The 12,749-nt window shown below is 37.2% G+C and overlaps 1 protein-coding gene across 13 annotated transcripts in view; it reads right to left on the bottom strand.

Moving 5' to 3' along the window:
- LOC106179218 (dedicator of cytokinesis protein 9) overlaps positions 1-12,749 on the bottom strand; it is a 92,422-nt gene that overhangs the window by 69,351 nt on the left and 10,322 nt on the right. The window contains exon 1 of one of the 13 annotated variants that reach the window (XM_086997681.1): positions 10,169-10,192. The exons of the other annotated variants lie outside the window; for them this stretch is intronic. Within the exon in view, the coding sequence (XP_086853807.1) occupies positions 10,169-10,171 (3 nt within the window). The 5' untranslated portion in view covers positions 10,172-10,192. Of the gene's footprint in view, positions 1-10,168; positions 10,193-12,749 lie in introns of those variants that run through there. 13 annotated transcript variants of the gene reach the window in all.

Genomic DNA, 12,749 nt, shown 5'->3' with positions numbered 1-12,749 from the left:
TTGTCTGTTCTCAATTATGTGCTGTTTATCACAACAAAAGCTTTCTTCCATACGGTCTAATTGTTAATGACCACAGTCTGTACTTTTACTTTACATGTCGTCTGTATAATTTTGTTCTAACCTTAGACACTAAGCATATCCATTTATGTCTGCACTGACTGACCTCTCATAAATGAGAAGAATGCATCTTCTTTGTAAAAGGTAAGAATATTTATGAAAGTGTGCACCTCAATCTGTCAAAGGTTTTCCATTAAAATCTCTGTCACTGTGAAAGATATGACATTGATATCCTTCCAAATGCTATGCTAAGATATCTACACAAACTCTCTTTTGTGTTTCCTCTGGGTGTCAATTTAAATAAGTCCATAACACAGAAACTGATCTGCAGTAAGTGATTTTCAAAATATTTTCCATACAATCCCTATGCAACCATCAAAGAGTCAGTCGTGAATTTTTTAATATTCTACCGTGTATAAGTTCCTCTCCCTAATAAATATTCTTCCAAATATTATGGTATATACGAATCCAAATATTATGGGATATGCAGATATATGTCTTATCCTATTGATATGCTGCTCAGATCAATTTGGTAATCCTTTCAATGTCCAGTTTATCTCTTCAGGCAAATATCTGATCAATTAAAATCATGGATTGATGATATTTTCCTCTCTGGGTGCTATAGTATATATCCATAACTGACTTGGTCTTCAAAATTGGTAGAACTGGCTTATCAGCACCTTGTGAATTGGTATTTTTTTCCTTGAAATATTCCTAAGAATTTGATGACTGAAGACCTAATCCTAAAGACACATTCTGATAGCCTTAGTCTATGGCACTGTTGCAGTATTTTTTATAAGTCAAAGTATTTTTATCTCCAATATCTTCTTCAATGGGTGACGGTAACTTTTTCTGCCACTATGCTCCCTACGGGAAAATTGGATGGTTTGAGCGTTATCACCTAAACAGTCCACTCCACTTGTGGAAAATAGCTTGGCCTCCAAGAATCGAAATTTTGATATAAAACATTGTTTGCTAGCTTTAGAGTGCAGAGCCTTTTGCTTTCTCCAGATTTCTGTGAATCATAATATGTTGATTGTCATCTGGACCAGCTGATTACAGATTGGGCTCACAGTTTTTGAAGCACTTAGTTTTGCAGAGATATCTGTGAACCCCTAGTGTCAAGACATTCATGTCTGAATTGTGTTCTGGTCTGATTCCTCAAGTTAGCACTAACAGTTGAGTCTAGCCTCCTATTACTTAAAAACTTGTAACCGTTTCACAGAATATGCGTCTTGTAGTAAAACTAAAATGAAGAATTGCTCTCCAGCTCAGCTAATGGAGGTAAACAAAACAAATCACAGCTAATCAATCTCAAAAAGCTCCAGATTACAAATCCTGATGGGAGGTTTTTCAGAGTTTTGACAAGTTCCTTCCCAAATGTCTTTTCGGAATTTCCTGTGTCAGTCAGACTTGTACCAAGTAAATGTTATATACTGTATGTTACCAATAAAATAAAATGAACAATGGTATCAATGAAATATCCACAGACCAGAATATGTTCAGTACCATTGAGATGTAGGTATTATTTGCCATCTGTCTTCTGTACCATGTGTAGGTACCAGCTTCTCGCCTGTGACTGTGGTCTGCTCACTTTCAAATGTCGTCTGCCCACTTTCAAATATCCTCAGTTTTCATAATGAAAGAAGAATGCACACCTGTGATCTACAAAGTCGTCTGCTCAATTGTGACTGTCGCCTGCCCATTTTTCAAACAGATTCAGCTCCAATAGTGAAAAGACAGATGATAAATGGCATCCCCAAAAACAAGAACACTGAATTTGAATTTCCCATCCAATCTCAACATCTCATCTTGGTACAGGTGCCTTCTGCCTATTTTACTTATTATCTGATTGCAGTAAATTAAAGCAGACTAAAAATACACCCCAACTGGTCCATAAAATATACTGTCTTCATTATGAAATCACATTCCAAAGAAGCTCTTGTCCTGTGCCATGATCGTAAAATCAAAAGAACGCATTCATTATTATTGCCTGTTTTTTCCACCCAAGTTTTCACACCCCAAGGCACAAGAAATCATAATGCCGCCTGTTCTTCTTTAGGAGTGAAAATATTTTTCTAAAAAGGTACAGTTCATAAAGCAACCAATCGACTTTCCCTTGTGGTTTATCTTTAGGATTTTTTTCTCTTTTGCAATTAAGTCTGATGGTGCTGGCTGATGTAATTCTTCAATTTTTTCCTGGAGATTTTCCAGGAACTGTAAGTTTTGGAAAGGCCATTTAAACCCTCTCTGTTAATCACTGCCACAGTCTCCTGCTTGAATCTTCAATAGTTCCTAGCATTGATATTTCTCTACTACCATTTTGGGTTGAAAACTTTCTTGTCTGTTATAAGATACTTTTTCAAATTCTTCCTGATACTTTTTTCAATGTTTTTGCCATAGCTGTTGCTTTCATCTGCAAAGTGTGCTAGCAAAAACCAGTCTTGAATAAATTGTGTTTGCTGTAGAAGAAGCCAGTCTGTTCTCACTACGACTTAATTGCAATACCTTATTTTGCCTAATTTTCCAGTCTGTCCTTCTAGAATTGTTTAATGCCCGCAAAAGCAGTCTTGTCTGCATAAAAATTGTCATAACATTTAGCCCGCATATGTCTAATCTTCTCTCTTCCTTTTCTTCATCCTTCAAAAAATACTCTTCCTCGTCTTCCTCTACTAGTAAGCATAAATAGCACTTTCACCAAATAATGCTGCTGCAGTTGGCTGTGTAATTATTCCTATAAAAAACTTTCCCTTGAGGGGTACCTAGAATAAACTAACCTTTCTAGCTCTAAAACTAGCTATACTCAGAATAAACTAAAACTGCTCTGAGAACAGATGTTCCCCTAATGACGCAAGCCTCACAAGCCTCGTCACCCCTTCTGCTGGGTAATCCAATAGGATATGAATGGAAGACAGATTACTACACAGATTACCATCTAATGGAGTTTGCCTTATGGCTGGGAATAAAAATTAAATTTTACTTAAAATGTTTTGGTGACTGATTGATCTAGTCAAAAACTAGCAAAATATATACAGTAATTTCTTCACAGGGTGCACAAGCTTTTTATTTATTTATTTATTTATTTATTTATTTATTTATGTAACCTTACAAATACAGGTCAGCCTTCCAAGCATTGGCAACCCTATATATAGTAGACATGAATGACAATCCTTTTTTTAAATAAAATACTACATACAAATTTTTATGATCTTTTTATTTTCTAATCTGTCTCAGTGAAAACTTGTTCGATAAAGTTCCTTTAAGCATGCACTGTGTGTAAACATTCCTCTAACAGCCTGATACTACAGTGACAGCTTATTTTACAGACACACTGTCTTCCCTGACATCTGTCACCAAGTTTTCAAACCCAGATAAGAAGACCAAAATTAGGGAAAATATAGGGTGGTAAAAGCAATCAATTGTCTTAATACAGTTACAGACTCCAATGATAATGTTTCTAAATGGACAGCTGTTACTATACCTTTATGTGTGTGTGTGTGTGTGTGTGTGTGCGTGTGTGTGTGTGTGTGTGTGTGTATGAGAGAGAGAGAGAGAGAGAGAGAGAGAGAGAGAGAGAGAGAGAGGAGAAGAGGAGGCAGAGAAGGAGAAAAGGAGAGACAGAGAAAAGGAGGATAAACAGAGAGAGAGAGAAGGAAAAGGAAATTTCTGCAGTCCAGCAGTTAACACATGAAGTACACCCTATGAAACCTTTTCAGACCTTGTGTTTACCATTTTACTCACTTCAAACCATCACTTCCTCATAGACAGGGTGTAGCACTAGAAGTAAGACACATAATTCATCTTCCAGACAGTTACACCTTTATCATTGCACAACTGTGTCTAAGAAGAAGACCTCTTCACTCACTGTGTAATCAGACTTAATAGATGAGCTCATTTTAACCTCTTCTGTTCCTTATTCATTTGTTTGCATATTTTAAACCTGTCTGTCTCAAAGCAGAAACAAACCTAAAAATTTTGTTTTGGACAATTACACTGACGGTTTTGGATATTTCACCCTGAGTTTATGAGTAGCCGGTTTTATATGTATTTCTCTGCAGTTAACAGAAAGTACAGTAGCCATCTGACAAAAGGGCGAAGTTTTCAACAAACTCTGAAACTGTGACATATTGCTCTGTGTAACAGTTTTTCCTAAAAAGTCAAGACATTATTAAATTCATTCCAAATGCTAACAAAATTCATACAGAATCTATTGATCATATTTCCAAGAAGTCTGCCACAAAATTTCTAAAGCAAAAACTTTAAGGTTGGTGTTTTATGTACACAACTTGAAGGGATGGACATAATACTGTTCAAAAAGGGTCGGTCCAATTTGTATGGAAACACGACTGAAACACACCCACCATGCTAAATGTACTCTTCTGCTTTAGAACTGGACTCCCAGGTTAAATACCTGTGTATGAATTATGGCCACAAGCTGGGAGGGCAGGTGAGCCGAAATTGTTTCCTGAAATTCTAGGAATTGGACAGCTGCTACAGGTTTCAATATTGTGCCCTCACTTTCAGTTCAGGACAATGTTTTTTTTTTTTGTACTTTTCCACTTTAAAAGTACCTCATTTGTGTTTCTTCCATCACTAATCTTATCTTTCCATCCATCTGTCTATAGCTAATCATTCTCATCCTTTCATTTGTAAATATTTGAAAAATATCAAAAACTACATTATGCCATCTTCTTTTTCATAGCAGCTTAGAAACTTGAAAAAAAAACACATATTATCCGATCAATTTTATTCATTTACAAAGTTCTTTTTTAAATGAATGAAATGCACTTTGTTTGAAAAAAAAGAACATTTTTCAATTTCCCCTGTACATATGTAATTCCAAATCCCTGTGGCGTAACCCAAAGTAATTAGTTCAAGCTCCTAGAAATCCTTATCTCCACACACACATCTGTTCCGCTGGCAATTACTTGGAAAATTTTTCCAAGGAAGTGAGATCTTTATCAATATTTGTATTGAATCTCCTGTCTGCACCCTGAAGCCCAGAGCTCTAATACACATAATGTAAATTTAATAATAAGACACCAGTGTTAAATTTTGTTTCATAATTACAAAAAATAAAGAAAGAAGAACAAGTATAATCCTTTGGCTCTGTCCTTCCATTCCCTTATATCAGGCTAACAATGAAAACTCAAATTTGTGTACTCTGATTGTACTTTTCATGTCGGTTTAGATCAAAAATATTTTGCAATCTCCATCAAAGTGTGCAGCACTTCCTTAGCACTGTCTGGCTCTGACTTAAAAGAATATCTCGGCATCTGTGTCAACATTAAACGTACTTAAAGCTTTCAGTTTCAATGGGAAATTGTTCTGTTATCAGCAAGGAAATGCATGTGACTTCATTAGCAATATCTGACAGTTATTCGTCCAGTAATAAATCAACTTTTGACACTATACCATTTAAACTTAACAACTTTAATATAATTGTTAATCTCTGTATCAAATGTAATTATAATAAGTGTATATCAAACAGTTTTCTGCCACATTTCTAAAAAGTGCTTGCAAAAAGCAACATATTTTACATTAGTAACATGTTTAGATGTTCAACCATATGTAATGCCAATCAATCGTATCTAATTCCTTTTAAACTTTGCTTATTAACAAGCTAGTAGTAAATTCTATGCAGGGTTATCTATTATATTCTGTTGGTTGCATGGACAGAAATATAAACCAGCCCTGTAGTCAGCAATTTCAAGTTGGGGGGGCGCTCAGAAAAAGTGGACCTATTACCAAGAATCCTTCATGTACAAAGATCAATTTTGGCCCAGAGCAGACATGTTCCAGGCAAAATGGGTGGTCTGTATGAACCTCCCAAACCCTCTGGTTACACGCCTGAATTATTCTACTCGCCACATACTGCCAAACACCCCCTCCTCCACATCTCCATCCTCTCTCTATATTCATGTGAAGGGAAATTATATTCTGCTGGTTGACTTGATAGCAATATTGAATTGTTTTAAAGCCAGATATCAAAACAATTTGCACCCCCCCCTCTGTCCCCTGTATCTCATAATTCACATTGGGTGCAAATACAGAGTAACCTTCCAATACACAATTATTGAGCCAATCTATGCCTGGGGGATGTCTGTCTAAAGATCAAACTGCCAGGTCTGCCACCAGATGGCATAACAGAGCTATTGGAGAGAGAGAGAGAGAGAGAGAGAGAGAGAGAGAGAGAGAGAGAGAGAGAGAGAAAGGAAGAGAGAGAGAATATAAATATCAATTACCATTACTGATAGCCATAACCTTCAAGGGGTCTTAACATCAATTAACAGGCCTACCCAACTACCAGACTCGGCACCTAAGGATCCTGAATTAACCGGTATATCGGACCACGCTACCCGTTTTCAAGGTGTGTGTCAGATCGCATTTCGGAGTATCATACCCCAGAACAAATTTTGTAGCACGACTGCGGGCTCATCCACGCTCGGCTGAACAACCTTAAACTGTACTCTTACTTTAGAGTACTCTATTTTATTGTCTCTATGGGGATATATGGGAACTTTCGACATTCGGTTTGAATGTTTTAACCACTTTTGATAGGGCTTTTTTTGCATTGTATTAGATTAATGTGGCAGTCTAAGGTGCATCTAGGTGGCTTTCAAATTTATATACCCGGTTTTAATATCATATAGCGATTTTACGACAATCGTTTACTATCCAATCAAGGTGACAGCCGAGCATGCCAGGGCTCATCCTGTCGGTGTTCTGGCTGATACTCCGAAATGCGATCTGACACACACCTTGAAAACGGGTAGTGTGGTCCGATATACCGGTTAATTCAGGATCCTTAGGTGCCGAGTCTGGTAGTTGGGTAGGCCTGAATTAAGCTAAGTATTAAAGGGTGCACAGCAATATGATGCCCATCAATACCAAAGGGAAAGCCCCTGGGCAACCATAACATTCATTGACCTTGCTATCAAGTCACTGTAATTAATAAAACTAGATATCAAATTGCACCTAATGATAGGTTTTAAAAAGTTCCCATTAAATTTAATGCAAATGTGAAGCTGCTCCAAATATATCTATTTTTACTACAACAATGAGTTTTGCAGAAGTTTAAAACATTAATAGTGAAATATTTGTGAAGCAGTGGTTATAAATTGTGCAAGTGTATAAAATATTAGCAATCAATTCATGGCACTTGTTGGTTAAGTTATCTTGCGCTGTTTTTAGTTGGTTGGTCTCTCTCTCTCTCTCTCTCTCTCTCTCTCTCTCTCTCTCTCTCTCGGCATGTTCATGCGAGACATGTATGTATATATCTATCAGAAAAACATGATATGTTGTCTGATACCATTTTTCCATAGATAAATGCAATGAAAAACACCACCAGCCATTAGCACCATCCATCAAACTGCTAGTGACACCTATTGGACATTACAGCAACTATTATTTACTTGGGCATAAAGTCGAGTTTTTTCAACCTTTTGTTCATGTTTTATAGAGCTATTAACTAAAATGATGTCCCATGTAGTGTGTGCAGAAGTATACAAGGTATAACCATGACAATTCATTTTAAAATCTATCTAATAAGTCAAAAATAAAGGCCCTTATCAAAAGAGGCAAAAATCACTGCTTTACTTGACAATTATTTTCTTAAGAAAAGAGAGAAACCTGGACTGAGTTTTTTTCTACATTGCCCAGTCATGAGAGGACCCCTACACATCAAACAGAACCAACTGTTCACATTTTGGCACTTCAGCCTTAATTAAAATCTTACAAGCTGTGAAGAAACTGTCAAGAAAACAGTTGCAAACATATAAGACACTTTTTTTTTTAATTGTGCAGACTCATTTCATCAAGGAAAGCCACCACAGCTAAAGACAAATCTATAGACTATTGTTGCAAATATCTTTGGCAAATCATTCTCGTGTAAGTCATTTAAATTGACCAATTTTTCCCAACTCAAAGCCAACTAGGCAGAATGAAATGTTTAAGATAGCTCTCCTTAACAATTCTACATGTACACAGTTTTCTTTCAGTCCACCTCCAAAAGCAAACATATTCAGTCTATGCAAGTGATTTTGCTCTAAATGCAAATCACACTGATAAAAAGTCACAACTTTTCACAGCAATAATACTGCAACTCACCATTTGGTTCAATGATATCACGTTTAACAATTTTCCTGGCTCTGATGTGCTACAAATGGCTCCAGCGTGCATAAATTCATGCAGACGAGACGAGAGAAAAAAAGGCCTGGTGTTTCACAGCACCAATCATAATGCAACTCACCATTTCGTCACGCACATCACAGAAAACGTACAGTTCAGTCTCTGTCGCTGTGCTAATGTCTCCAATGCAATGGTAATTTGCACAGACGTAATAACAGCCCTAGACATTTGCCTGTGCAATTTATATCGCCATTTTATACATTCAGTTTTCCTCGCCAAGCATATCTCCTGGATAGCAGTCTGATCAATACTGTTCACATAAAACCCTTTACGTGATGCATTAACAAATAATATTTAGTGCGTACATTAAGTGCTTAGAGCAAAAAATCTGCAGAAACAACAGCAATTTTATTAGTCATGGCTCTTAAAGCACAAAATGAGTTGTTTTTTTTTTCTTTTTTCTTTTTTTTTTTTTTTTTTTTGTTCATTTCGTATTATTTTGCCTTTTATGAATTAGCTTGAACTGTCAATGAGTATAACATAAAAGGTGTCTATACATTCAGAAAGAAACACTTGACTGCAACACCCCTACAAAAACACACACAAGCAATAGCATGCACGCACAGAAGCACACAAATACGCAAGCATGCATACATGCATGCATGCCCACACTAAATATCTCCAACAAATATGCACCACTGAGTGTCAAAGACACTGACCATCCTTCTCGATAAGAAGACTGATCACTTTCAACGATCCAAGCAAAGAACTACTTTCAACTCTCGTATTTTCAGGGTGTTCTCTGTGCATTAGTGTTGATACTGACACTCAAATAGTCAGTACTCTGATTTTCAGGGTAATGGCCAATGTCATTTACATTATTATTATGGGGAAGGGGGATCTTTTTCAGATTTAACACTGAGGTTGACAGCTGCATACAGTTCATGCTGACATAAGAAGTTAACTGCAGTAATTTTACACGCAGGGTGACATTTAAGGTATTCCCTTACTGAAAAAGCATTTTTGCTGGATACTCAAAATGATGACCAGTGAAAGGTAACCTAGACAGTCAGTGTTAGTGCTATGATACTCCTGTGTGTGTGTGTGTGTGTGTGTGTGTGTATGTGTGTGTGTGTGTTTAAGGTGTGTGTGTATTGGGCTGTGGTTTGGGGGGGGGGGGGGGGGAAAGATGCCTATGTCAGGCATCACAGCCATACATGTTTACACCAAGACACCAAGGGTCATTGGTAAAGTGCATCGTCCCATGTAGAAACCCTGAAGACCCCAGGGTAACAGCAACAGTATACAAACACAAACAGGAACTCTTGTTTGCTTTCCTATCACCTCCCGCATCTGTTCTTCATATGTTTGAAAATATTCTGGGTGGTTCAAAGACAGGGTTAGATGGAAGTGGTGTACGTCTTCATCAGTGTTTGATAGCATTCAGATTCACAGGCTGCACTAGCTGGGTTGGTCCAACTCTGTGGGGGGATTCTTAGTATTGCAATCAGTAGCATTAGCTTAATTTTCTGACATGCTGCATTGAGCAGGAGGGTAATTAATTATCATGTGCTTTTTAAGCCTATTCCACTGATTGCACTTTAGTGGTAATGCCCCACAGAATTGGACCAACCCAGCTGGGCCGATCAAGCTAGAGCATTGTGTGTGAATCTGAACGCGCCCTTCGACAGCTCTGAACCTAATAACTAAAACCAATTTCCATTTGACACCAAAGTCTACAAACTAAGCTACAAACTCAGGGTACCTGTTGGAAGTTTCATTCTGAAACTGGGCTGGGCTTGGGCGACTTACACACGACTGTCGCTGCCAATTATATTTCAAGAATTTCATAACTTCAAAACATGACTTAGCCCAAAATTACAACCATGATACTCCTTACACTTACTAAACATGACATTAAAGTGATAAAAACTATCAGAATATTTAAGAATTTAAAACCTCCAAAAATTATAGATCTTACCATGATGCCTTCAGTGGTTTAGTGACATGAAGTTGTCTGCAGAATGACTCACTCAGAAATCACAAGGTTCCGATTGTCTGAGGGGGCACCAGGGGGCACATCACACGTCACCAGAAAAATTTTGAACTTTGTCCGACTAAAATAATTTTGAGTGTGAGGGTGGAGAGGGGTGAGATCAACTTTATAAAAAAAAAAGACATCCAAAAAATGTTCCCTGAAGAAGTTTTCAATTTCAAAAACACTTGATTAAAGAAAATCATCAAGATGGAAATCATCATCATCTCCTGCACACTGTCAGAGACTTTTCCTGTCCTTTTATTTCACTAAAAAAAAATTCTCTGTAGAAAGATCTCCTCAGGAAATGTGTGTTTTATGTCAAACAAAACCTCTTCAGAAGATTCACAAATGACATCTCCCATTAAGACAGCAGATTCATTGTTTAAGCGATAGCACTCGCTTGCTTTGCTCCTTTTTTTTTTCAAGCCTGGACAGCACATGCCCTTCATAAAAAAAATTTGTGTATCTTTCAAAGATTTAACTCACCAGGCAGGGGAAATGGTCTATACATGTGTCTAGGCATCAAATGCCCTTTTAATTTCAAAACAAGAAGACAAACAGGTGACTGCCCACCCCCTTTAGAAACCTCCTGGTTTATGAGATAAGACTAAATCTCAGTGCATAAGTATTTTGGATATCCGTGATCAATGAAAAGTGATTATCAATGGCCATGAATCACTGCCAAACAATTTACTGATTTGAAATGATCAATATGCTGGTTTCGGTGCCCCCTGACAATTTTTATCAACCTTTCATTTTTCAAATCAAAACCAGAGCAGACATGAGATGGAGTTGACAACTGAACTATTAATTCTTCAAAGTCAATTCACTGATTAAGTTTCCGAACTTCATTTCTTTTTTTCATTCCAAGTCATCTCATTCATGAATCAAAAGCCAATGCCTAATCTGAGCTCACTTCAAACTGCTGTATCAACTTTGCTACCCAGCATCAAGAATATCTCAGCTCAGTTCTGCTTGCATCCTGGTTAAAAAAGCGTGTTTCTTCTTTTAAGTTAAAGAAACACCTTCCAAATAAACCTTCTCTTACCTTCATGATGCACAGGTTGAACACACTATGATTTCAGCACACTGAACCAAAGACACAGGGAGTGTCACCTCTTAAGGAGAAGAATTTGTCCATTTTTATTGTTTGCACTAAACCTTAATTATGGGCTGCGTTCACTTCGTTTTAACCAAACAAGTTTCAGTTTTATTTTCAGGAAGCAAAGCAAGGCATTTCTTTACATGTCCCACCACCTGTCAGCTAGCTTAAATCCCACCCAATGTGCTTTAAATCACACTCCCAGATCACAGACATATCATTTCTTAAAGGGGTATTGCAATCAAGCCCACACTTCTCTGATGGTAAACCCACAACAGCTTGGGCTAAAACCTTCCCAATGCAGCCACACATACCAGAAAGGACATCAAATCTCTCCATTACATAATACACTGGATATCATATCTCCTTTGACTATTTCACTTCAGTGTATTGGTATCATTCAACCTTCCTGAAGAGAATTTTTAGATAGTATTGACATTATAACTGTGTAATCTCTGGATATAGATAATGTACTGATTAATGCTGGTGAGTGGTTTAAAAATTACCTCTTCTCCTATCTTATATACTTATATATTAATACTTATCTGCATAGACCTGTTTACATCAAGACTAACCTGGACCAGAAATAGACTATTTGGCATCGTGTATCATTTCGTGTGCATTCAGACAAGGCCGAATGTGAAACAAAAACAGACTAATTTACATCACAATTTTTTATTAGCCAAGGAGAAAAAGAACACAACATAACAAGGATGCTTTGGTAATTACAATTGTATGTATTTTTCATTTTATAACAAACAAAAATTTAAGACATGTTTATGACAGCCCAGATAAGACAAAGACAAGAAGACATCACATAACACAATTAAAATCAGACATTTGGCATCCTAATCCCATAGAAATCAATCCCCTGGTGATATGGAATGACCAAACTTTTTAAGGCAGTACTGAACACAAGGAAAATATTTGCCAAATATGTCTTAACCACCTCCCAAACGAATAAGAAAAACAAAATCTTAACACAGGCTTGAGAAACAAAATCCCAGACCAGTGGCGAGTTCGCCCCTGCTGTGAAAATGTTAACATGGAGACCGTCTTTTACCAGGCACCATTGTTTTCATTGACAATAAATATTAGGGGGCAGAGGGGGCACACATGGGTCACTTGTCTTTGCTCACTGCCACTGTGCGCTGTTCACATCGGGATCAACTTAGACAGAAATATATTATAAACTTGTTGCATTTTCACTCTGTCCTGTCCACATCATGATCAACTTAGACCAGAAATGCATTAAAATCTGGCTGCACTTTAAATGTGCCCTGTTCACACCAGGGTCAACTTAAGCCCTTGTCTTACAGGGCATCTTCAGGCTACTGTGGTCTTTTAAAAAAGGAAATATTTTCTTTTTTTTTTTAAGTGCATGCAGGACATTGAATTGCTTCTACAGCCAAGGACTCTACA

This window comes from Lingula anatina, chromosome 10, assembly GCF_051362555.1.
Source record: "Lingula anatina isolate TDL-2025a chromosome 10, LinAna3.0, whole genome shotgun sequence".
In the NCBI taxonomy this organism is placed as follows: Eukaryota; Metazoa; Brachiopoda; class Lingulata; order Lingulida; family Lingulidae; genus Lingula; species Lingula anatina.
The sequence above is the reverse complement of the archived record's forward strand: the minus strand, read 5'-3'. Positions and strand labels throughout refer to the sequence as shown.